Here is a 25,357-nt window from a genome sequence, read left to right on the forward strand (position 1 = left end):
GCTGCAGTGACCTCTATCCGAAGCTGTGATTGTTTAGACTGTTGTAGCAGTCAGTGAGGTTGAACTCATCTGTCCAGAGGAGTTAGAATCATTCCCAGTTGCTTGGCAGATTGCTACTCGAAGTGATGGAGAGGGGGAACGAGGAATGTCTCGGCTCGGTTAAAAACACTTCTTTTTGGGGTGCATTAGGAGAGTGGGTAACGTTAGAAAAGTGACGTTTCATGAGTGTGTTTTACAGTGTGTTGAAGTTCATATTAAGTCAATCCAGTGTCCAACTCCCAACAAACCGACACCAGAATAAAGCTTGGCCTAGTTTTTCCGTCTTGTCCGGGGGTAAAAATGAGCAAGCGGGCAGAAATGTTTCCCCCTCTTCTTTTTTTTCTTCCTTCCTCCCACTTTGGGCTTCTTGCTTTTACGATGGCTCTCGTGCTTCGTTTTCTCACACATCCTTGATCTCATTTGACATTGTGGGCTCCGGAACGAAGTGCACAAGGAGCTTTCAAGTGAGGCAAACGCGTGCGGCCGTAACGTCCCATCGCGTTGCCTGACTGTAATTTTACACGAGTAAGTGGCTGGAACCGCTGCCTTCTCCTCTCCTCAACACGAGCTTCAGCATCTGGCTTTAAATTTTCCTGCAAAAAAAAGATGAGTAAACCGAATACTAAGGACAAACGTGGAAGAAATAAATGAGTGGATGTGTTGCTTGAGCTGAAACAAATGATTCATGAAATGTTTAGCATTCATCATCAAAGTTGCAATCCGTATGTTAATTTGTGGGAGATTCATTTTATATAAAGACTTTAAAATATTTTGGGGGGGGATTTAATTTTGTATTTTTTTCAAAACTTTACCGGCTTTTATTAGAATGAATCAGTGAATCAACTACTTCATATTTGCTAAATATATATTTTAAAATTTTTTTAGAATTTATTAGCCCTTGGCATTTTAGACAAAATTCAATGCTGTATAGTAATTTACAAAAGTACAACAAATGTTTTATTTTTTAATATATAATAAAGTTTTATTGTTTAAAGTTCAAGTAATGATGTAGGTGCTGCATGGTTGTCGCCTGAAGTAGTGCTTTTTTAATTTAGGTCTGTACAATTTAAAAGCCAAAATTATTGTATTTATTTTATTCTTTAATTCTGTCAATTTTCTTTCAAATCTAGATAAATGGTAACCTGGATGCTGTTTGAGTATTTGAAAATGATGCATTAAAAATTTCAATAATTAAAATTCATTGCAAAATTTATTTTTATCTACTGATTTAATTTAATTCTTCTCATGTGGCCAGAGAATCCTGGCCACATAAGAAGACGCAGCGTGGTGCCAGGCTGCTCCAAAAACCGCACTGTTCCTTTAAATACTCTTGCAGTAATTCTTTCAGCAATCACATGGCCATAAAAAAAAAGAGTTCAAGCTTGAAGTCATCCACACAAACAGACAGAGGAGGAAGAAAAAAAAACTTCCCTTGGATTTTAAATTATACAGCAGCAGCAGCTTCCTGTACTTTACACCTGCTCTGAGGGAGAGAGGCTCATCTGTTGGCTGGATCAGCCCGGTTAGGACAGCCACAAGAAGAAGTTTCCTGCATTCTTTCTGTTTCTCCTTTTTCAGCTTTTCTTCTTTTTCTCGCTTTATCGGCTTTATTCAGTACACAGGAATGCTTCTAAGCAACTGGTGCGATTTTTGGGCTTGCTTTGTTGTTTTACTACAAGCCAGGTAAGAAAAGCTTTGTGGGAATGTTGCAATCGCCTATAGGGTTGGTGTATTTACTGGAGTGTGTGCCTACTACTTCATTTAATGCGATTTGACAAGATGATGCCAAGTGCCTCTCAGATAGAGAGAGGCTTGTCAACAGTTCTGTTTACTCGCAGAGGAAGCTAGAGTTAAATATTTTATGATCCCCAATTAGGACAAATGTTTTCCCAAGTAAACGCCATGTAGAATGACAGAAAATGAGGTCATTTAATTAAGATTTTGGTTGGTGAACTAATACAAGTGTATACATTATTCAAGTTCAAGTTTATATATTTAAAAAAAACTGATCATACGTACTGTTGAGCATTTACATCTAAGTACATGAGATTATAGACGGGTGCCTAATTTCCATCTACTCATTGGCAGGTTAAAGCAAAAATAAATACAAAAATACACACAAAAAAAACGAAAATAAAATCTGTATATGTTTATACATTCTCAATGTTTACATTTTAGGCTTTCCAAGAGCCAGTTTTTTAAGATGATATGAGAAGTGAAAGCTCCCTTGTGTTTACTTAGGGTTGAATGAGTGAGAAGCACGAAAGGAGCAATCGCCCCCCCCCAAAGAACCCGCCCTTGTAATGATTTAATTAAAAATAAATCCCTGCTGTTGCTTACAGAGTGTGCATAAAATGTCCCTTTAAAGTCAAACTGAGGACTTGAGATGTTATTGGAGGCAGAAATGAGTCACATATTCTTCAGGTTGTCCTGTCACCTGCCAGATCTGCGCTCTGTAAGGAGATGAAGTTCCCCAGCAGAGCGCTCAAGCCTCCGTCTCCATCTGACTTTCTGGACAAACTGATGGGGCGAACATCTGGCTACGACGCTCGCATCAGACCAAATTTCAAAGGTAAATGCGCTGCGGTGTGAGCAGCCAAGGAGCACGAATCCCTCACAGACGAACAAGAGTGGGGGAGATTTCTGCAGGCGAGGATGTTTTCTCCTTAACCATGGCTTGTGACTGTTCTCCCCGCTGACCCACAGCCTTGAGTTAGGATTCTCTTTTCTTTTCCATCACGTTTTTATTCTGACACAAGTGTGCAGTCATCCTTGCATGTTACCCCACAGGCCTATTTCAGTCCAGTCCTGAGCAGCGCCTGTGAGTGAAGCCAGCAGATTCCCTCTGACATGCTTCGCCTTTAGCCTCCAGGGTCGAGATTCATATTTAGGGGCATGCCATAGCAATGCATAAGGAGAGCAGTACTGACTTGCGAAGCAAGTCAGTACTGCCTCCATGCATTGCATGGCAGGCACCTATTGTTCTACACCCAATAGAACGCCTCTTTATTATTTATTATTCTTCCATCACCGTTAATGCGGCTCGTACCGCTGCGTGCCCACCCACAAAAGTGGTATCAAATCGTGCGGCTCGAGGCCGGCATTATTGCTATTATTTTTATTGGGGATCGGAGTTAAAATGATTACATAAATTAATAAAAACGAAAAAATTTGAGATTTTGTGTCTCACAGAATCAGTAATCTTTCTCTATGAAACACACACACAGGACTGTTTATGGCTGACTCAAAAACCCTTTTTAAATCCCCCTCACAGGCATAAATATCGCCCTATTGGTCTGAAAGTTGGTCATAACATAGATACACATGCATGCTCATGTACAATGTTTACAAAAATTTGCTAGGGCTTATGCTTTTTGTCAGGGTCCTTCAGACTGACGCCTGGTGTCTCCCAAGTATAGAAACTGTGTCTGAAGAGGATTTTCCCGCTCTTTGGCTCTCACAGCTGCAGGGGATTAATTACCATAGCAACAGAAGAACACAGTGTCTGGAACTGCAGCTCCCCAGGACTGCACTGTAGGGTTTACTGGTATTTACAACTGCTTGTGTTTTCAGCATTATACTACTGATTCAAGACTATAACCATTACACATATGTCCCCCCATGTTAAAATCTGACATAAATAAGAATAAATAGTTGATTAAAAGTCTATGGACAGAAAATAACGTCGCTGCTCCTTTAAGGAACCAGCGGCACAGACGCAGCGCCTGCGATGCTACAGATCACAAACCTGACAGAGAGAGCAGAAGAGGATTCGTAGGAAAAGAGCGGTGATGCTCAGCAAGGCAGGTCATTAGCATTTGTACAAAAGTTAGCATTTCACTGTCTATGACTAGTGCACTAGCACTTTTACCTAAAGTTAGCTTTTACCTAATTTTCTCATTAATTAGACATGTTTAGTATACTGAATAGAGTAGTAAAATTAAAACAACATGGTCGTGTTGCTCCACATGCTACTGCCAGCATTTAAGCTAACATTAGCATATTGGCTAATTTTAGCTTATGCATCAATTCTAACATAATGAATGGTACAACTACAGTTTATTAAACATGCTTCTGCCTCTCCACAGGTTATTGACTACGTTGCAGCTTTCTTTAGCATTAATGCTAATTTTTAACATCATAGCGCTGCGTCAAAGCCGACGGGCACACTTTGGCATGCCCCTTTAAAATTTCTGCAGGAATTTTCTAGTTATTTCATGCTTGCTCCGCGTCCCCCGACAGTGCATGCTGGGTAAATCTCCCACCGATTAGCTATAAATACACTAATGTAACTAAAGCAGAATCAATAAATTATTGCATCTGGAAAAGAGCGGTTGAAATATTTATCCCGTCAGAGGGCCGCAGATGGATCACGCCAACGGGAGCGTACCAGGAATGACAACATAATAAGATGTGCCTGTTTAGTCCCGTAACATGGCCCCGACGTGGAGGTAACAAGCAGATGTTACTTTGGAGGAAAGCTATGCTTCCTGTTGGTCCCGGTAATTTGTGTGTTCTGCTTAGAAAGCATCGTTTGTGTTTCGGGAAAGTGCTTTTCCGGTGATGTTTGGTGACGTTTTGCTTCTGTCAGGTCCTCCTGTCAACGTCACCTGCAACATCTTCATTAACAGCTTTGGATCCATCACTGAAACCACCATGGTGAGTCAGTTCTGTGCTCTTCTCACACTTGTTTCAGTTCACTTCACTCTCATGTTTCAGTTCACTTCACTCTCATGAACACACCGAAGGTTTCAAATGTGAGTGTGGTCCATATGTCTAAAAGTTTAATCCCCTTCACTGTGAAATAAATATTTTATTCTTGCACAAAAAGAAACGTCTTATTTTAATGAGGTATACAAGGTAAGCTGCTAATTTTTTTTTCTTTTTACATTTATGCTTCATTAAGACAGTTTTCTATTGTTCTATTTTATTAATTCAGAATTTTTGCTCTATTCTTTGTAGGCTTAGCAAAGTTTGATATTTGTGCTCCCACTTACTGTAAAATTAGAATAAAATGCTGTCTGAAGTTCCGTTAGCACCTCGGAGAGACACGAGCCAAACCATCGGCTTTCCTGCTAGTTTCTGAACTTCTCCTGTGAATAAAAGACAAACACTTATACCAAACATTTTTTTAATTTTACGAAGATGCATTTTCTTATGTGTGAGAATTCTGCTCTAAAAAAATTATTTTTCTTTTGCTGGTGGTCAAATTTGTATTATTCCAAGAACTGCCATCAGGCAGTACATTGGACACCCTTCTCCCAAACATACATCACATGGGATGGATAAAGCTATAGCCATAACCCCATTTAACAAATAAAAGATGAGTCCATGCCAGAAAACCAAAAAATACCACTAAATTTGCAATAAGTTGTTTAATGTTTAGACAGAACGTACAATTCTCGATTTAAAAAAATATTAAAGTTATAAAAAATGTCATCCATCCACCTCCAAACACTTAGGAAAGACAATGTTTTGAATAAATCCTTAAAAGACTCAAGTTAATAACTTGCATGTATGTAATGAACATCTGAGTAAACTTCTGTTTGGAATGCAAAGAAATACTACTCTATAAATACATCAACATACAGTAAACTACACATTACAATGACATTTTGGCAAAATATTTTAAATTCACAAATTTTTAGATATTTGTTTATGCTAGTAGGGACAAGGTACAGTTATCCAAAGTGTTTTCCGGTGTGTTTTAAACTAGGTATTAAAGTGGTGACTGTGGCACTAAAAATGTTGACTAAGCGATACATTTGCGCATGAATTTGCAAGCAGAACTTTGTTTTTAAGTGTGCTCCTAAAAAAAAATTAATATTTTTATATTAAGTTTGATCTATGAATGAAGGCAAGGGTTAAAAAACGAAATCTTGTTCTTGTTAATCTTGTTCTCGTTAGATAACATGTACAAATCTGTTTTAGCTTAACACATTGCTTTCCTTTTAGATATATATGTAACATGTTATAAGGACTTTACCTATACTCTAAGTCTGGGTTTTAATCGGAAATAACTACAAGTTCTGAGACAATACTTTTTATTTTATACTTTACCTTTTACTTCACTTTCAAATATGAAGTTACATTAGTTACCTCTGAGCAGAATCTTGAGTTCACTGCTCAACTTTCGATTCTTTTTTTTTATTATCTGTATGCACAAGGTCTCTGTCACACAGGAATGCATTAATAATTTATTAGGTGTATGCAGGCATCTTCAGATGGCTGCATGTGCTAATTTATTCAAGCTTAGAGTAAAAAACTTTGTGCAGAAAATACCTTTAAGCAAATCCTGAAAAATTTAGGCTGAAACGGGAAGTGCACTCAGTTTAAGAGCACTTAGGTTTGTTTGCTGGTGTTTATGACAGTTTTCACGCTGACAAGTTTGTGTGATTGTGATTTATTTATTTATCTTTTTTTATTTTCGTTGTGCTCTTGTTACACCTGTGCAAGGTTTAAATCTCATTAGAAATTTACAGTGCTATTTCGTTTGAGGTTTTCCCTGTTACAATCACAAAACGTCTATGTAAGAATTAATAATTAATTCTTACACAGGCCAGCACAAAGCAGCACGTGTTTGTGAAGTGGATGGAAAGTCGCATGTGGTTTGCAATTTTTCTTTCAGAAATAAAATTCAGAAAAGTGTTGCATTCGGCTCGCTTGAGTCAATACTTTGTAGACAGAACAACTGTAAACAGCAGTTTTTTTTTTGTTTTTTTTAATTTCGCCAAAGATTTTCTATTAGATTTAGAGCTGGACTTTGACTGGACCATTCAAACATTTGAATATGATTTGGTCTAAACCAGGGGTCTGCAACCTGTGGCTCCAGGGTCGCAAGTTGCTCTTTTGCAACATCCAGCTCTTAAAAACTAACAAAAAAGATTAAAAAAAAAAAAAAGCAACTGAGGTTTTCAAAAATAGATATAAAAACAAATGGATTTCAATATTTTTTCTGTTTTTTTTAATGGAATGATTTCTTGTAATTTCCACAACAGAATGACATTAAAAGTACAAGTCCTTTTTCTTTTTTTTTTAGATTTGTTTTGTTAATATTGATTAGAGGTTTTGTGAAAATATCAAAACACATTTAGATTTTTTTATGTTTTTCTTTGTTAAAATTCTAACAGATGGGAATAAGATAGCTGCTCTTTAAAATTACAAAAACAGATTTCCAGTCTCTAAACCAGTTTGGTTTTTTTTTAGCTTTTAGATGTACTTAAAGCAAAAATGTCTCTTTGGGGTGTAAAGGTAGCAGAGCCCTGGTCTAAACCATTCAGTTGCAGCTCTGGCTGTTTATATATAGTCGTTTAGGTTTAGGTAGAACGGCTCTGTGAGGTATTCAAAGGTTGGGATATTACTAAAATGCTAACAGATGTATTAATACTGCTGATGTACACAGAGGGACTCTAACTGATTAAGTGATTTTTGAAGGCATTTATTTAGGCCTACCATAGAAAATGGGGTATATAAATAGATATAAATAGATGCCTTGCTTTTGCAGATATTTTGTTCTAAAAATGTAAAACAAAAACAAAAATGCATAATTGTCCATATATTTTACAGTTAATAGAAAATAAATTATATTGAAGTTTGTTTCTGTAAAATGTGAGAAGTTTAAGGAGTGTAGCTAAATTTATACTTTTACAACATGATGTAGGTTTTGGTACTGCCACTTTTACTGCATTTCTCGACTACTTTCATATCTGCTCCTACTGTTAGGACTACCGGCTAAATGTGTTTCTGCGGCAGCAGTGGAATGACCCCCGACTTGCCTATAAGGAGTATCCAGACGACTCCCTGGACTTAGACCCCTCAATGCTGGACTCCATCTGGAAACCCGATCTGTTCTTTGCAAACGAAAAGGGAGCAAACTTCCACGAGGTTACGACCGACAACAAACTGCTCCGGATATTCCAGAATGGAAACGTCCTCTACAGCATCAGGTTATACCGTGCTTTTTTTTTTTTTTCTTCCCTCATTTCAAATCTGAACGTGAGCCTCCGCCTCCCGCGGCTTTAATCAAAACCTCTGAGAATGCTGCACGGCCTGCGAGAGGATTTTCTCACCCCAGTTCAGTTCATTAGTAATTGTACTGTCCAGAACACTACATGAGCAAGTTCATGTCAAACTATAACCGCGGGCAAAATAAATCAGGTCAGTAAAGAGCCGCTGAAGCAGTGGTGAAATGTAGCGTAATGGTACCGAGTTATAATTAGAACAACAGACACGAAAGGCGTCGTCTGAAGCTCCGTTAGCACCTCCGAGAGACATGAGCCAAACCATCGGCTTTCCTGCTGGGCTGTGACCTTTGAACTTGAAACATAAACCTAAACCCGACATAAGAAAAAGTAATGATAGTATGAATATGTTTATTGCCCTATTCATTCAGTAAACAGTGAAACAGTGAATAAACTGTATCCAAAATGCATAGCATGGATGTTTTAATGATGCGATACTGAGACTAGATGTACGGGAACTCTAATTTATTAAATCTTTTTATTGGATTTTACAGAATGTTTTTAAATCTTCAGTTTTGATTGTTCAGCTGTATTTTGGAATATGCAAGTATTGTTAAAACTTGTAGTAGATATCCAAATTCTCTTAGAAGACAGAACTGGATAGTATTTGCTCATTTTTACATGTGACTCATGTACGTTAAACTCGAAATTAAAAACTGCACCGGTGAAATTCCATAGACAGGAAAGAAAGGATGGACTGTTTGTTGCAAGAGTTGGGTTGTCACCCTTTTTGTTGCTTAAATTGTTCCAACATTTTTGCTGCTTTTTGACTTCTAGGCTGACGCTCACTCTCTCCTGCCCCATGGATCTGAAGAACTTCCCCATGGATAGCCAGACATGCATAATGCAACTGGAGAGCTGTGAGTTCATCCTTCATGGCAGGCGAAGCCAGAAGTTGTGTGTAGATTTGGTCAGTGAACTTATTGCTCACTGCGCAGGTTCTCTGTGTTTCCTAGTTGGCTACACCATGAACGACCTTATTTTTGAGTGGCTGGACGTCGGAGCGGTGCAGGTGGCCGACGATCTGACGCTCCCCCAGTTTGTGCTGAAAGAGGAGAAAGGTCTTGGTTACTGTACCAAGAACTACAACACAGGTACGCAGTATATTGCAAACTGACAACATATAAAGTCTTGGTGCACAGTGTCTGTTGGGTTAAAGCTAACCTAATCTCAGTGCTGATTCAAATATAGAGCTAGCTCGCGTGCAAGTTCTTGGAAAAGTATTCACACCCTTGGAAATGTTTCTTATTTTTCTTTTTGCAACTTCAACTTTTTGTTGCACTAATTCTTGGGAATAAATTAGATAAACCAGCACAAAACAGCACATTAATTATGAAGTAGAAGGAAAATTATACACGGTTTTCAAAATTTCCTTGGTTACTGTAATTAAATTGTACACAGGTGGATTCCATTTTGTAATTAGGTGACCTCTAAAGGCAATTGGCTGCACTGGGTTTTTACATATTGGGCAGTAGTGCAACATAAATGGATGCAAGCTGCCGTTAAAACCTAAAGAAGAAGAAGAAGAAGAAGGGTTTTTACATAGGGGTACCACAGAAAAGAGGGCTGAATATAAATGCACTTCACATTTTTTTGGATTTTTTATTTGTATCTGTTTTTATCTGTTTCATTCTGTGGAAGAGTTTCAGTGAAGTCTTACCAGGTTGTTGTTTAGTCCTGTGGCTGACAAAGTTCTGTCAAACATTCAACACCCTGACTCACAATCTTTCCCTCAACGTTTGATGAAAAACAACCAAACAGTCCCAACTGTATAAATACATGTGGCTTAAAGAAATAACCCAGCTGTTTTTTGTGTGTAGCAACCTGCTCCTTCTGTCACCGTTTAATCTTCTAACTCCTCCTTTGTTTAGGTAAATTCACCTGCATAGAGGTTCAATTCTACCTGGAGCGTCAAATGGGCTACTACCTGATCCAGATGTACATACCGAGCCTGCTCACCGTCATCCTGTCCTGGGTGTCCTTCTGGATCAACATGGACGCCGCGCCGGCCAGAGTGGGCCTGGGGATCACCACGGTGCTCACCATGACGACACAAAGCTCAGGCTCCAGAGCCTCTCTGCCAAAGGTAAGCAAAGTTATCCTTTTGGTTTATAGGTAACCTTTATTCCTCTAAGTGAAAGTATTTAATGAGTAAAGTTTTTAAGCCAAATGTTTTCCTTATTTAAATTGAAACTTAAGTGCAATATTTTTGTTTTTAAAAATCATTGAAGTGACTCATCAAAGAACAGGTCAGTCAGGTCCATAAAAGCCTAAACATTGCATATACACTCTTGACTAGGACTGTATGTTCTGTAACAGGCAAAAAAGAAAAACACACACACACAATGATGAGATAAAGATGTCAAATCAAGTTTGCCCTACAGAATTACTTGCCATCAGCTTTCGCACACAGTCTTAATACTAATCAACGGATGCAACGCCCATGGTCTGGCAGGTGTCTTACGTCAAAGCCATAGACATCTGGATGGCCGTGTGTCTCCTCTTCGTGTTTGCCGCGCTGCTGGAGTACGCAGCTGTTAACTTCGTTTCACGCCAGCACAAGGAGTTCTTCAGACTCAGGAAGAAGCTTAAAGAGCAGCAGCGGCAGCAGCAGCAGAGAGCTGTGAGTACAGCCCACCCACACAGCCCCCGGGGCAGCTGTCACCTGCTATTCACTGCGCCCAGCTATGCAAGAGCCACAGCTCAGCTGCATGCTGCGCTCCTACCGGGAAACGCAGGCAGCGCTGACCTGTAATTAATTCAATTCACCTTGTTTCACTGCAGACAGTGTGTTCTCGGCTTCTTCCGGTTTTACCCCCAATAATATGAGACGAAAAGGCAGGGATCCAACATGGGTCAAAACCGCCTTGTGATGTGAATAATTCTTGAGGTGGGGGTGTGGACGGCAGAGGCAGGATTTATCAACATATTTAAATATTTTCAACCTACAGAACGCTTCTGTTAACAAGGCAGAGTACGGTTTAGTGATTAGCGTCGTGTCTGTTCACCGTCAGCAGGGAAGCAGTGACGGTAAGGGGAAGGGAAACGCCACGCCAGGAAACAATGCCGCTCACGGGAGCGCAACCCAGCGGTGCAGTGCCTGTGCCAGGGTACGTCCTGACCTGCTGCCTCATTGCCGATCACGTTCGCAGGCCGAATCCCAACGACTATGCTCCATCTTGTGTTTTGTGCATCTCCCCACAGGAAGAGGAGCTGGCGCAGCAGGGGTTTCTCCTCCAGAGCATTGGACTCTCCCTGTCCAGCGCCCCAGAAATGGACGCAACGCCGGTCTTCGCCGACTTGCCTCCCGGTTTAGGCTTTTATGAAATCCGGCGGCGTTTCGTGGAGCGGGCAAAGAGGATCGACACCATCTCCAGAGCCGTGTTCCCCATGAGCTTCCTCATGTTTAACGTGCTCTACTGGCTCACCTACAAAGTTCTACGGCACGAGGACCTCCAGTTCACTCTTTGACCACCGTGATCACGCCAGGGACCTTTGAACGTGAAACGTTTGCAGACTGAGCGGCCTTTATTGGGCCACGCAGAGGATGTCGAACTGCATGTGCAGTACCACTGAAAAATTCTATCATAAAACAAATCGTGTGGGATTTTCTTTTTATTTTATTTCTTTTGATGAAATTTGCACTTAATTTGCACTTTGTAAGCATTGCATACCAGATTACAGTGCGTGTTTAACCTTCCTCTATCACTTGTGTTTGGATGCTGTGAAATCAGGCCAGTACATTTTACAGAGAACTTATTCACCTCAAGGGCCCTCCACACTTGCTGGTACCCCTGGTAAACGTGTGCAAAAGCAATAAAATTCATATTTTATTACAGTAGCATAATCTAACTCATGTTTTATTATAAATCCCATCTTTAATGTAAGATCAAAAAATATCTCAAGCTGCAAATTCTTCACACAAACAAACGCTTGAGGGCTTGGCACAAAACAAAGGATGAATATTTGGAAAAGCACCTCATATCCACTGTTGGGTACGGGGGAGGGTAAGTAGTGCTGTGGTACATTTCTCTAATGAAGACTAAGACTTTGGCTGCAGGGCTGACAATAAGTGTAACATCGACCACTTTTTTCAAAATATGTTTAACACAACTTCACATCATTTCTTTATGTAGAACTTTTTTCATCCCCTCAATAGATGGACTCAAAGGTTTGATTTTTTTGTAACATTATTATGTGAAGCTATGCTGCAATAGCAGAATAAATTTTAAGGTTTATTAAACATCATCCACAGGACTACCAGTACTGGTGTGAAATTTGCCACTCAGTGATAAAACTTATATAGCATTTACCATATTAGGTTCACTTCTGCAGCTGTGCTGGTATGGGTCTGGGAATTTTAACATATGTGAAATACCTCATGGGTTTAAATGATTTGTTTTTTAAACGTTTGACCAATTTATTACGGATAATGTATCAGTTCCAAAACTAAACCCTAACAGGAACTCTGGCTTTGTTAAAGACAAAACTGTATATGTCTCTTTTATAAATAAATATGCAACAATTTTTTAAAAAGTTATCAATATAAAGTCCTGAAGTATTAAAGATAAAATATGGCTCTGTAAGAGGCAAGCTTTAAAAATGTGGATCACTGACACTGAACAAATCATTTTACTTGTATTTTTTTATAAATAAATCTGTCTCTTGAAACATATGGAGTTTGTTTGTTTCTTTCTTCCTTTCTTTCTTTCTATCTATCTTTCTTTCTTTCTTCCCTTCTTTCTTTCTTTCTTTTACTTGTATTTTTTTATAAATAAATCTGTCTCTTGAAACATATGGAGTTTGTTTGTTTGTTTCTTTCTTTCTTTCTTTTTTCTTTCTTTCTTTCTTTCTTTCTTTCTTTCTTTCTTTCTTTCTTTCTTCAAACAATAAAAATATTTAGTTGAGCCAAAAATAATACAGTAGTCATCTGTTGCCATTCACTATAATAGTCCAAATACATCCGAGATTATAAAAACCATGGCTCGCTCTCTGTCACTTTCTATTTTTAAAGATCCTGGATAAGAAGCAGATCTTTACACAGATACCAGCAGTGTTTCTCTACAAGCCTCAGATTTTAAATAGAAATCTAGCCTGTAGATGAAGCAGAAGTATAAATATTTTATCGAAAAGTAGTCGTCACGTGCATATACGTATACCAAAGCAGGACAAGAAGGCTGCATCATGCAGCATCAGCATTGAGACTGTTAGAAATAGGAGGGGCCTCCTTTTCTTTTAACAGCTGTTAACTGTTAAAAAAAATTCACCCTGAACCACATATAGCAGAAATCGTAAAAAACGAAGTTGAAATTATTTTTGACTGTGATTATCTGACTGAGCACTAAGCCTAAAACTCAACAGTCTTCTTTTAACCACTAGATGGCGGTATTTTCAAAATATGTACATGCTGCACACAACTTCAGCCGACATATAAACATGCTGGGTTTAGCTATTACTGTCAGGAATTCAGCATGTAGCAAGCTAACCCATATAATATAATGACGATCATGTGCGAAAAAAAGCATTAAAGTTATCCTGCAACATCACGTTGACCTAAAAATATTTGAAGGACGGACTGACCCAATATATATATATATATATATATATATATATATATATATATATATATATATATATATATATATATATATATATATATATATATAGTTGACATATAATTAATATATATATTACAGGCTTGTCTTGAAGATACTGAGCTTCAGATGTCTTATGTATTTATATTTTTAAACTAATCACAAAATTGATTATTGTAAACTTCACTTGTATGGCCTACATTTAATTTATTTTTGATTTAAATGGAATTGTTTCAGTATTCATCTTACTTTAGATCTTCTTTTTGGCACTTTATTAAAACATAATTTAATTGCGATAGCTGAAATAACCCTAACATTTGATTGGATAACTTGGATAACTTGCGGAGCAGTTCATCTTAGCTCCGCCCACTATCTGTGATACATAAGGATGAGAAATGTAAGAAATTCAAGTTGTTCACGTCCAAATTCTTCCAATTAGAAATATTTTGGCTATAAGACATATTTATTGGAATGTAAGCATGACACGTTTTTAAATAATATACCATAAGCTTTTTGAACATAATGAATTACATTCAAATTGTAGTCGTTTTCACATTTATTTATTTATAATTAAAAACATTTAAGATTTGTAATTAAAACATATTATGCTAGATATACATAACAATAGACGGGTTTCAATGAAATTGTCAGATTAAAATATTAATTTAACGACTAATTTGTTGAACTGTGGACTTCGTTTTTTTTTTTTTTTTTTTTTTTTTTTTTTTAGCGTTTATTGTCTTAACAGATTCTTTTATTGTATCCAAATATTTTTGCAACACATTTTTTGTTTTGGTTTGGGTTTCTTAAAATAAATCCCCCCCACCCCCCATAATTTTGTATTTAAACAACATCTTATGAGATTATCGGTATCAATACGCTGCCTTTCCATTTTAGGAGAGGGGCTGTTCTCGACATGACCCTCCACCAAAGTGTGTCCACTGGCTGGAGACGTGGCAGCGCCTCGGGTCATATGATTTTTGGCTCTTACGCGAACCCCACCCCGATCCTTTTCCACACTGAAAAAGATTCCCAAATGTCTCTCGCTCTTTATTATAATGAATAACGACAACTTAAACATCTGCACAAAGAAAGTCTTGCAACGACAACAACAAAAAATAATAATAATCCCATGCGATCATCTACATAAATTCTACACATGGATTTTTTTTAGGAGCTGTGACCATCCAAAACAGTGCCATTTTTAGCCATTTGCTGCTGACGTTTACAGAAGCTTCAAATAGCTTCCGTTTCACTCTGGTAGTGATTGGACTGTCCTGTGCCGTGCAGTGAGCTAACGCGCTGACTGTGGAGCACAAGCCCGACATTCTTCACTTCAATGGAGGAACAGCCCAAAGATCGGGCACAAGACAGGCAGCACCACCACAACGGAGAGGACCGGAGCTCCATCCAGCGCACGGCGTGTCTGAAACATGATCAGAGCCAGTTCCAGTGCCAGCATCAGGAAACGCAGGCGAAGAAAACAGGTTGGGCCATCCGGAAAAGTTGGCTAATGTCAGCGAGCCGACTAGCATTTGCTAACTAACGTGATTGAGGCTTAGGCTGCTAGCTAGCGGGTTGGCGTTAACAGGAATTACAAGAAAAGCTGTTAAGTAGCTCGACCGTCGGGTACATTCATACAAGAGCCCCGAAGTTGTGTTAGCAGGCTTGCTAGCTGACGTAGCGTGACAGTTGTTGCTGCTGCTGGTGGTTTTGACACATCGGGGATTGACCTTGTACACCGGTTTCACCACCCAGTTTTCTTTTCACTAATATAACCAGAGGGATTCATAAACTACCCCTCCTGGTCCGCTGTGTTCTCAATTCCCCGGCGGCCTTTCAAATGAGCCAAAGTTTGACGTGTTTGATTCCAGCATGTCCGCATCCAGCTTAGGAAACAACACCGGCTCCGCTGGAATTTTCTCTGCTGCCATTTCCTGTCGGCCATGTTAGAATATTAGCGCGAGCTAACGCCACACTTTCCCGGCTAGTTGGAGAACGGTGTAAAAGTGCGAGGCTTTCCCCCCCATCATTTGAAACTCTTTTACCTTATTCTTCTAGCAACTGTTTGGTGGAAATGACATGACGAGCAACTGTTGTGAGCTTACAGGTTGGTCGAAGTTAGCTAGCGTTAGCCGTCTGGCCTGACTGGGCCCTTTGCGTGTTGTTTGGTCAGCATGAAGCCACGCAGCTGAACAGATAGCATCGAAAATACAGTAGCTGACAGCTACTTTTACTTGCATATGTTTGCTAAAAAGCAAACAACTGCGTCTGGGGCCGGGTGGTTAGGCTATATACAGAATCCTATGGGTGCAATGCCAACAAACATCAGGGTGGAGAAACACTATGTAGTGGGAAGTCCCATGTTGACACAGCAGTTCTCTTGTATCCGAGCAATTCTAAGGCCCAGTCAAGGTTCACTGTGAATCTATATTTATATTTTAAATATAGTTATGGGGTTTACCTTCCTGCACTTGATCTTTAAGTGTATCAAATTTGAGACTACATAATAGGCTACATACTATTTCAAATGTAAAAAAATGTTTATGGCTTTATATAATAACTGTAAACCAAACCTTTTTGAAATCTGTTTCAGGTGTATCTCAATTATTGTTTTAGATCGTACTGCTGGATAAATATAGTTGTCAGTGAATATGAAAATGTTTAATGAAATGTTTAATCCTTAATTTATTTTCTGCCCTACAGATTTCATTTAGGTTGCTTTTACCATTGCATAAGCACATTAACATTTACTATTCTTTTGGTTCCACAAAAGAATGTGGATTTTATTCTTTTTATTTTAACACAAAATAAAACCATTTTGTGCTAAAAAAGTCAATGCATATCACGTGCTAAAACCACAAAGTACCAAATTATTTTTCCTTAGATTGAGGTGTTTTCGAAAATCATGGTGATGAATGTAGGAAAATGGCTCAAATCACTCTAAGTTTATATCATTTCAAAAATATTTTTTATATTCTTCTCAAGGTATGATTACTTTAGGGGAAAAACGTAACTTTTTTTTAAAAACAGAAGGTAGCCCCTTCTTACTGCTGCCAGCATAATAAAGATTTTGATCATTTTAGTTACAACATATTAAGTTGTTTTTTATTTGTGTATAGATTTTGAGATTAATCATATGCAAATGTAGAATAAACACCTGCTAGTTTTGGTAGTCCTCAATCAACAACATATTCAGTGTGCTTGCTTTGACTCGGGTTACTCATCAACCTTTAAACCATCAGAATGGTGGGAGAAAAAATTCAATATTTTATTGATGTGCTATGATTTTTGTAAATATTTCTTGCTTAGTATTACACTATTTCCTTTTTTTTTTTTTTTTTTTTTGCGGAGGACGTTCTGATCCTTGTTGAACCATGTGGCCCTAATGAAAGTTGTCAAAGTGGATACAGGTTGACACAAGGCAGGTGTAAAATGTGTGAATGACAACTCGCCTTTGCACCCCTAAAGAAAAAAATGGTACAAAATAGAGCTACACTTAAGATGTGTGAGGTTTTTTTTTTTTTTTTTTTTTTTTTTTGCTGCTGTTTTTACTAATTCTTGAGATGGAGTCAAGAAAATGTGACTTTAATACTATTCTGTATTGGTATTGTAATGTTGTCTTCTAATACAAAAACAACCAAAACTAGAAAGGTAAAGAAGAAATGATCAGTGCCCCATTTCCGTTTAACTGACTTTGTTTTTCCTTGCAGGCAGTAAAAATGTAAACATCAGCGATGAGGACGGGGAGAAAAATCCACACCTGCCCTACACTGTTGGTATGTCCCATTCCTCCAGCAGCAATGGTAATAGACACATAAGTAACCCAAATGTGAAGCAGAAAGGGCCGCAGAAGCACTACACCTCTGTTCAGAAAGTGAGCAGCAAATTCTCTGAGCATAAGAAGAATATGGACTTAAAAATTGACAAGGAGAAGGCGCTGGAATTGAGTCATTATGAGATTCAGCCTTCAGACAGGAAAGACTCTGCTTTGCTTCAGAACGGGCTTGTGAATTGTGGCCTCATCACTAACGGCTATTCCAGTAAGGACAATGACGGAAGCGGCTCCGAAGGAGGATACACCACCCCGAAGAAACGAAAGAGCAGATGCGGCAACACCAAGAGTGCCGATAATGTGACGAAAGACAAAGAGAGAGACATGCAGCCCCGCAACACTACGCAGGAGCCGGGGGCCTCGAGTGTCGAGACGCCCGAGAAAGGAGCAGCGTCCAGACTCGACGGCTTCCGGTCCGGCTACAAAGCAGAAGCTCAGATGACGGCTAAACGGGCCGTCGCGTCAGAGACTTCAGTCGCCGAAGCTCAGAGGAAAACCTCTGAAGGTAAAGCAGCTGGCACGTTTGGTAAGAAAGCGGAGGAAAAGCACAAGGGCAAGCTTTCCTCACCTTCAAAAGAGGACTCGTGGACTTTGTTCAAGCCCCCTCCTGTATTTCCTGTGGACAATAGCAGTGCTAAAATAGTTCCCAAGATCAGTTATGCAAGCAAAGTAAAAGAGAACCTCAATAAAGTAGCTCAAGGCGGAGGAGAGGCAGCGCCTCCCCCTGTGAGACTGTCCCAGGTCCCCATGTCTGCTATGAAAACTATCACCTCTGCTAGCTTTACTAACGGTCCTGTTCCTGGGAACGGGAACGGCTGCCCGTCCATGGGCACCTTCTTTGCTCCTGCTGCTAGTTGTGTTCAATCAGCCCCGTCTGTCCCAAGTGGCGAGAATGTAGCATCTTCTTTGGAAAGTAGCTGTAGCTCTACGACGAGTCCCGTAGACGGCGAGGCGAGTGAGCTCAGAAAGTGTACTGTTTTAATCTACCCTTTAAATATGCAACCCGTGCTCCCGAGCGCTCGTCACCTCGACCCACCGGCTGCTCAGACAAATCAGAAAGCCCTGGGGGACATCTTCCAGAACCAGTGGGGGCTCTCCTTCATCAACGAGCCCAACCCGGCCCTCGACGGAGGGAACGGGTTTGTGCCTGCCGAGGACCAGACTTCTGTGACTTCTCACAACGGGAGTCAGGCTGTCCCAGCCAAGGTTGCCCAGCCCCTCTTTGACATTAGCCCATTTCTAGAAGCCGAAGCTTTTTCTCAAGAAGCGGAGAAAAGGACTTGTGCCCCCTGCCAAGTATCCAGTGTTTGCTCTCCTGCTAGCACGGCGAGCGAGGAGGAGACCAAGCTGCAGCCAAGTGTCCAGGAAAAGACGAAAGTGGAGCTGAAGGGAGTGGGTTCTTCTCTGCTGGCCCCCAGTAAAGACAACGGTGCTAAGCCTGCAGTGGGCCAGCAGACCACTGTGCTGTTCGGTTCCTCTAAAGAACAGATCCACCCAAAAGACGTTGGCAGGAGGTCCAGCTGGGGTTCCTTTGACCTTAAAGCTGCCGTCACCTATCACACTAAAGGTAACTTTCACTCTCTGCTCTGGTCAGACATGCGTTTCATCTAGGGCTGGGTGATATCGACTTAAACTTTTATCGCAATATTTTGTGGTAGTATTGTGATAAACTTATACTAGAAGAAAAAAACTTTCCTATCCTTTTTAGGTTACTGTATGGCTGTGATTGCATGGCACAGTATTTGTAGCCGTACAAACACTGTTCATGAAAAATATTTCTATTTACAAGCTTCTTCAAGATGCTACTTGGTTAAATAAGTTCAATTTATATCGCTAAGCTGCACGCAGTGACTACATTTAATTAGATTTTTCAATTTGCAGATATTTCAGTAACAGAATTTTCATCAATTCTGTTATTGACGAAAATAGTAAATATAACATTTCCCATGATACTGTCAGTTTTGTTATTTATCATCAATAACTGAAATTTATTGCAACAACGATAAACCAAATTCTTATAAGAAATGTATCATGATAAATATGTCCTCCCATAGTTTCACCCCATAGCTGTAAAGTGAGTCTTCATTTGATTACTTTTTTTTTTTTGCAATCAAATGTTATTTTAGTTGTTTTACATCTACAACAACATGTACAATACAGTATAGTTAGAATGGGTGGAATAAGACATAGAAAAAGTAGTGTGACCCCACTACCCAGTTCATTTGATGACTCTTAAAAAGTCTCTAAGAATTTTAAGATGATCATGGTTTCTGTATGGAGAACTCAGAAATGTGGTCAGTTTCTGTGAAACTGCAAATCTTGATAAAGAGAAGTTACTTTGGAAATTACCTTATTCTGCTCAAAGATTTATTAGGATCTCTTAGAATGCACTTGGAAAGAGAAGTCTGTAAATGTATCTTATATTTTGAAAGTGTTTTGATGTATGTCAAATTAATGGTAGTTTTTGAAAATATTTTTAACTAGATATTAAACATGCTTTTCATTAAGCTCACACTTCTGTGTTAACATTTATTTTTTTCATTGGACTAATTTAATATTCAGATTAGAAATGTTATGTTTTCATTAGCTATTAAAAAAATCTGCATAATTATCAGAACGAAAGGCTTGAGAATATCTATTTAATATACAGATATGTATTTAATATATTTAATCTGTATGTCTCAGTGAATTGAGTTACTGAAATCTTTTCAATTACTTTCTAATTCATTGAAAGGATCTGCACTTGTATTAAAAAAACGGATTTAGTGAAGGTCTGACCTGCAGATTAATTCCCATATAAGTTTTTTTTTCTCCCTAAAATATTATTTCAAAGTAAGTTGAACCTTCTTGTAAAATGCTCTTACCATTAAATCATTCTGTTATCGAGACGTTGTTGGAGCTGTGAGAATCGTTTGTTGTATATGTAGGATGTTTCTCTGTGAGAGGGAGGCGTTGGTGTTGCACAGCTCCGCAGCTAAACAGGATTTGACCAATGTTTCAAAGCAACGACAAAATGATTTATTTTTAACTCTTTATCTTCTTATTAGCTATCACCATGGCTACCATCACTTTCCAGAGAATGGTGACTTTTACCTTTTTGAATATGTAACTTGAAGATTACCAACGTTTTGTAATCCAGTCTGTCCCATAATGCACAAAATTGGACTCTTACTTTTTAAATATTTTTAATGATTTAAAAAAAAAAAATTACAAACGAATCAAATAATGTAATTTTGCTTCAACACGTTCAGTTTTAACTTTCTGCTGTTTGCCAACCGGAATGAACAGCTCACATGGATAAGAGCTTCTTAATGGGTATTTTGGTTTTCATCAAAACCTTCCACACCAAGAGTGTCGTCATAACGACCATACATGTGATTGTACTGTTTCATCGCTTGGCTTTTATATTTATAGAAAACTTTTTGGGGCTATGAACTGATGTTCCTTTTCTCCTTGAACAGAAATGGAATCCATTTTCAACTTGCAAAAACAAGGTAAGGGAACCATTATTCTACCCTCACTTGTTTTTTTGTTTTTTTTTATTGCTACAAAAAACACTTGAGTGGATGAGTAGCTGTATACTCATCCAGATGGTGATCTGACTTGCTATATCTCAACAGTAATCCTAATCAAAACCCCTGTTGAAATGATGAGTGTAATCTATATCCTGCTGGTGAATGGCTCTGTAGTCGAGCCAGCTGGCAGCGCAGACTGTTACAACACCAAATGTTTTCGATGTTATTGGCAGTTTCAAAAACAATGATTGTAAAATGTATTTACATTACGATCATTTGTATGATTCTGTTGTTGTTGCGTTCCTGACTGTCTGCCTCTTCTCCGCTGTAGATCCAAAAAGAATAGTGTTTTATGATGAGACCAAGGACGGACCTGATCAGTGAGGTAGATCATCTCCAGTGCTTACTGTCTTCTCCTCTGGGTGCTGCAGTTATATACCTTGGAAAAAGTAAAAGAAAAAAACAACAAAAAAAACCCCACACACAAAAAAAAACAAATCCCGTCGGATAAAGTGACAACTGTGAAAACACTGATAGCTAAGCATGATTTTCCTTGGAAACTCGGGTTTATTGAAACTTTTTTTTTTTTTTTTTTTTTTTCCTTTGGGAGCGCACCAGACAAAACACACACACACACTCTGGATGGACGTTAAAAAGGAGTTGATCGGTGCCTCTCCAACACGATGAATGGACCTTAACGACTTCTAGCTGTGGTAGTCCTCGTCTCATGGCTTTTAAGGGATAATGTTCGGGAGTTCACCAAGGCAGGTGTCTCGGACCGCACCTCCTTAAGCCTTTATCCTGTCGAACTGTTGGGATGCCTCCGTCGGTTTCTTTCTTCACTCATTCAAATGAGTTCACTGTAGATACGTTGGACGTTCCACACACAGATCTACGCTTGAATTAGTGGTGAAGGAAAGGAGACGATTGTTAAAGAAATGCCTTCTGAGTTGTAGAGTAAAAGGTGTTTTGCAACCCTGTTAAGGCGGCAGTGGACGTTTGTGAGGCTCCATCTGGGATGGGAGAATCTTGTCTTAAAACTCTAGAGGAAAAAACTACTCGGAACCCTGAAATTTTCTATGTACCGCAGTTTTTATGCCGTTTCAGCTGACCTAACACAAGTATTATTTGCATCGCTGTTAGACCCCAGAGCTAAGGTACTGAAGTGCCAAATTTGAAGGAAAACCACGCCCCTTTACGACGTTTGTTCAGTTGGTGTGCTGAAAGGTTTTAACATCGGGTCTCCGTTAAACTGTTTCTGTTGAAGCCTTCACTACATTTCACTTTAGACGGTCATAAATTATCAAAAAGTTTCTTTAAATTCAAAATCATGCACACTTTTTTTTTTTCCAGAGTTTAGGAACAAACAAGTATTGCTTCTGATTGGCTGTTCTGTTTTATTCAGCTGCAACACTCAGGATATCTCTACAAACATTTTCTGTTCAGTTAAAGAAAAATTGTTTCATTTTACATTTGTTTTCCTAGCATGTTTTTTTCACTCAATGACTGTTTTTTTTGTTTAGTTTTTTTTTCATTTGCCCCCATGTTTACTGGTATACTTGAGTCCCTTTTCATTGCCACAGAAACACAATAACTCATTTATCGCAACCTCCATCTTAGGTCTCAAACTAACCGCTTTGTCAAAAAAAAAAAAAAAAAAAAAACGGAAACTGTGTCAGAACGTTCGAAGGAGGTCTTCAAAGTTTTCACAAGCCGGTGTGCAATACCTCCATTTAAAATGAGTTTTGTTGAGCTACAAAATCCTCAACTGAGATGCTTACGTAGCCTGCAGTTTAGTTTTTCAAATCTGTTTCGGTTGCATTTACTCTTTTGTTGCACATTTTGATTCTTCACTTGTAAGGTTTGACTACATCTGGTGATTCTAGGAGATGGATTTGGTCAGCTGGGACAGCTCCAGGAAAGGACGTCACAAAGGAGCTGAGAGTGGGGAAAGTGGGTGGGCTCGGTGGGGGGGTGGGTCCTCTTGTCTAGAAAATCTAATTTGGTTTATTAATCGTGAATTAATAGCACTTTATGTTAAATTACCTTTATCTTAACTAGAGAAAATTTATATGTAACACTAGAAATACTCCTTAAAAGAATGGCTCTGGGCTGTTACTTTTCAGAAAAAAAATAAATATATATATATATATATAGTTGCTAAATACAGAATTATTAAATATAACTCAGGTAGTGTTGATGAAGCCATGAGTATATTCAATGTTTTCTTTTTTTTTTTTGCCAATTGGCCCCCTGTCATGTAATGTTCTCATACTGGAAATGCTGAATTGGAGTCCTACTGCTGTCTCATACGATACTCTGAAAACACACCAAATAACTTACCTGTGACTAAGGATGTCAGTTTCACTTTGGGCTCATGTTGTGGGATTTTATCTGCTTAGAAAGCACATAGCATCTCCGCTCTGTTGTCTTTGGCTGTAACAGTAATCATCTGCTTGTTCATTTCCGCCTCCTGTGTTTTCTTCCTATCCTCCTAACAGGCCTGAGTGCTTCTTTCTACCGTTTCCTCAGCAGAATGTGGAATTTAGTGTACAAGTTGGATTCCCATTTTACTTCCATACACAGATTTAGTTTTTTTTTTTTCTTTCTTTTTTTCTCAGCCAGTTTTTTTTTTTTTTTTGTGCGGCGTCCGACGTCCATCTTGTCTGGGCCTGTATCAAAATGCAACACAGTCGTAAAAGGGTTTCCTGACGTCGTCATAGTGATTTATCAGAAAGTGCTCTCCAGTAGCAGCACTGCCCCTCTCCCACCTGTTGCTGCATACTGCTGGTCAATTAGTAGAAATCTGGGGCTTACACTCACAAGAAAGACGTATTTTGTTTTGTAGTTTGTTTTTTTGCAAATCTTTACGGTTGTAAAAAATAAAATAAATAAAAGTCAAATTTACCTTTTTAAACGGGTAGTTTTTAAATGAGAATAAATTTTTTTTTTTTTGTTTTTAAATTGAAGATATTCAATTTAGTGGATGGTTTCTGCCTAAATACCATGCCGTGATGTGAAGCTCATAGCGGCCCATACTTGATGCTGCTCTCCTACTGAGGACGACTGAATCTACTCTGACAAATAACCAAACAAAAAAAATTGCAATTGAACTGCGTTTAATCCGGTAGCATTACCTTGTGTTTTTGTTTATTGTTGGGTTTTTTTTTATTATTTGTAACTCTCATCTTGCTACAGTTTAGTTTAATCTGACTGCACATAAATCCCTGGGCAAATTAACACAATCAGGTTGACGCTAAATGGTTCAGACTGAAGCTATTAAAAATTGTGCAGAGTTTTCTGGGCATAAATGTAGGTAAGCAGGGTGATGGAAAGTGTTTTTACTGTAGTACAATGAATTTACCCCTTTTTGTTTTTTATTCCTCTTCTCTCCCTCCCCTTGTTTTTTTTTTTTGTTTTGTTTTTTTTTTGAAGAAGAAGAAGACTGCATTGGTTTGGGGGAAATCAGAGCTGCTGTTTCTAGCATTGTAGCCTGCTAACCAAAAAAAAAAACAGGTTCTTACAATGGAGTAGATGGTTAATCAGTAATTATACAAAGGCGGGGTGGAGAGTGAGGGGTTGGGGTGGGGAATCCACTGCCGGCACGTTGAGATAGAAAAAACATAATCATGTGGAGTTTCTGTTTCCCTTCCCTCCCCCTCAGGATGTGCAATCACCTCTAGGATGCTGATGCAGGCTTCCAGGTTGAGTGGCTTGATGTTGGATGGTTGGTGTGTGTGAGCTGCAAGTTCTTCCTATTATATGCAAGTTTCTCTTATATGTATATAAAAAAAAAAGTCCTCCCTTCTTCCCCTGGGTGTATTTTGTTCAGGTGCCTGTGTGAGGGGAAGGTCTGGGGAGGGAGGAGGAAAAACTACAGCAATTTTGATTGTTTAAATTCTGCTTCCAGCATATATTTGTGCCATTTTTTTTTTTCCAAGTGCAACTTTTTGTTAGTTTTCTTCTGGCTAATATCTTTATTTCTCCAACATGGCCACAGCTGATTGAGCATTTATTCTTTTTTTTTTTTTTTTTTTTTAAATGTTTCGTTTCATGGCTTATGTTCAAATTTCTGCAACTTGAAGCCAAAATCACTGCGAATGGTGACAGATTGCTGTCTGCTGATGTGTACCAGATCTCTTGTCAAATTAATGTCTAAAGTAGCAAATGATTCATTTGGACTCATTTTAACAAGTTAATATTTTAACATGTTTTTGAAGATGTTTTTTTTTTTTTTTTTTTTCTCTTTTGAGTTGTAACCTGACTTACCCGTAGATGCACAGTTAGGATGAGACTAAAACGAGTAAATCAAACGGAATCGAGACATTTCATCTTTTTAGATTTTTTTAAATT

The 25,357-nt window shown here is 38.7% G+C and overlaps 2 protein-coding genes and 1 long non-coding RNA gene across 6 annotated transcripts; 2 read left to right on the plus strand and 1 right to left on the minus strand.

The window, feature by feature from the left end:
* The first annotated feature begins 90 nt into the window (after positions 1-90).
* glra4b (glycine receptor, alpha 4b) lies at positions 91-11,901 on the plus strand. Of its 4 annotated transcripts, none has more exons than XM_081615921.1 (10): positions 91-1,722; positions 2,484-2,611; positions 4,631-4,698; positions 7,762-7,985; positions 8,838-8,920; positions 9,017-9,154; positions 9,932-10,146; positions 10,516-10,683; positions 11,075-11,170; positions 11,265-11,901. In XM_081615921.1, the coding sequence occupies exons 1-10, from the start codon at positions 1,664-1,666 to the stop codon at positions 11,529-11,531; spliced, it is 1,446 nt and encodes a 481-aa protein (XP_081472047.1). In that variant the 5' UTR covers positions 91-1,663; the 3' UTR covers positions 11,532-11,901. The 4 variants fall into 4 exon arrangements, with proteins under 4 accessions (XP_081472047.1, XP_081472048.1, XP_008426073.1 ...); XM_081615922.1 differs by having other exon boundaries at positions 11,078-11,170; XM_008427851.2 differs by lacking the exons at positions 91-1,722; positions 2,484-2,611 and adding an exon at positions 4,253-4,541.
* LOC145554944 (uncharacterized) lies at positions 8,395-10,641 on the minus strand. The gene is made up of 3 exons (XR_014091004.1): positions 10,525-10,641; positions 10,007-10,137; positions 8,395-9,105 (listed from the first exon to the last, which is right to left on the minus strand). It is a non-coding gene; the product is annotated as an uncharacterized LOC145554944 (long non-coding RNA).
* Positions 11,902-14,903: 3,002 nt separating the features above from the next.
* nufip2 (nuclear FMR1 interacting protein 2) lies at positions 14,904-24,430 on the plus strand. The gene is made up of 4 exons (XM_008427844.3): positions 14,904-15,141; positions 17,368-19,056; positions 20,951-20,983; positions 21,336-24,430. Exons 1-4 carry the CDS (start codon positions 14,994-14,996, stop codon positions 21,386-21,388), a joined length of 1,923 nt encoding a protein of 640 aa, XP_008426066.2. The 5' UTR covers positions 14,904-14,993; the 3' UTR covers positions 21,389-24,430.
* The last annotated feature ends 927 nt before the right edge of the window (positions 24,431-25,357 follow it).

The sequence above is a fragment of the Poecilia reticulata genome, chromosome 14 (assembly GCF_904066995.2).
Source record: "Poecilia reticulata chromosome 14, P_reticulata-male-v2, whole genome shotgun sequence".
Classification (NCBI taxonomy): domain Eukaryota; kingdom Metazoa; phylum Chordata; class Actinopteri; order Cyprinodontiformes; family Poeciliidae; genus Poecilia; species Poecilia reticulata.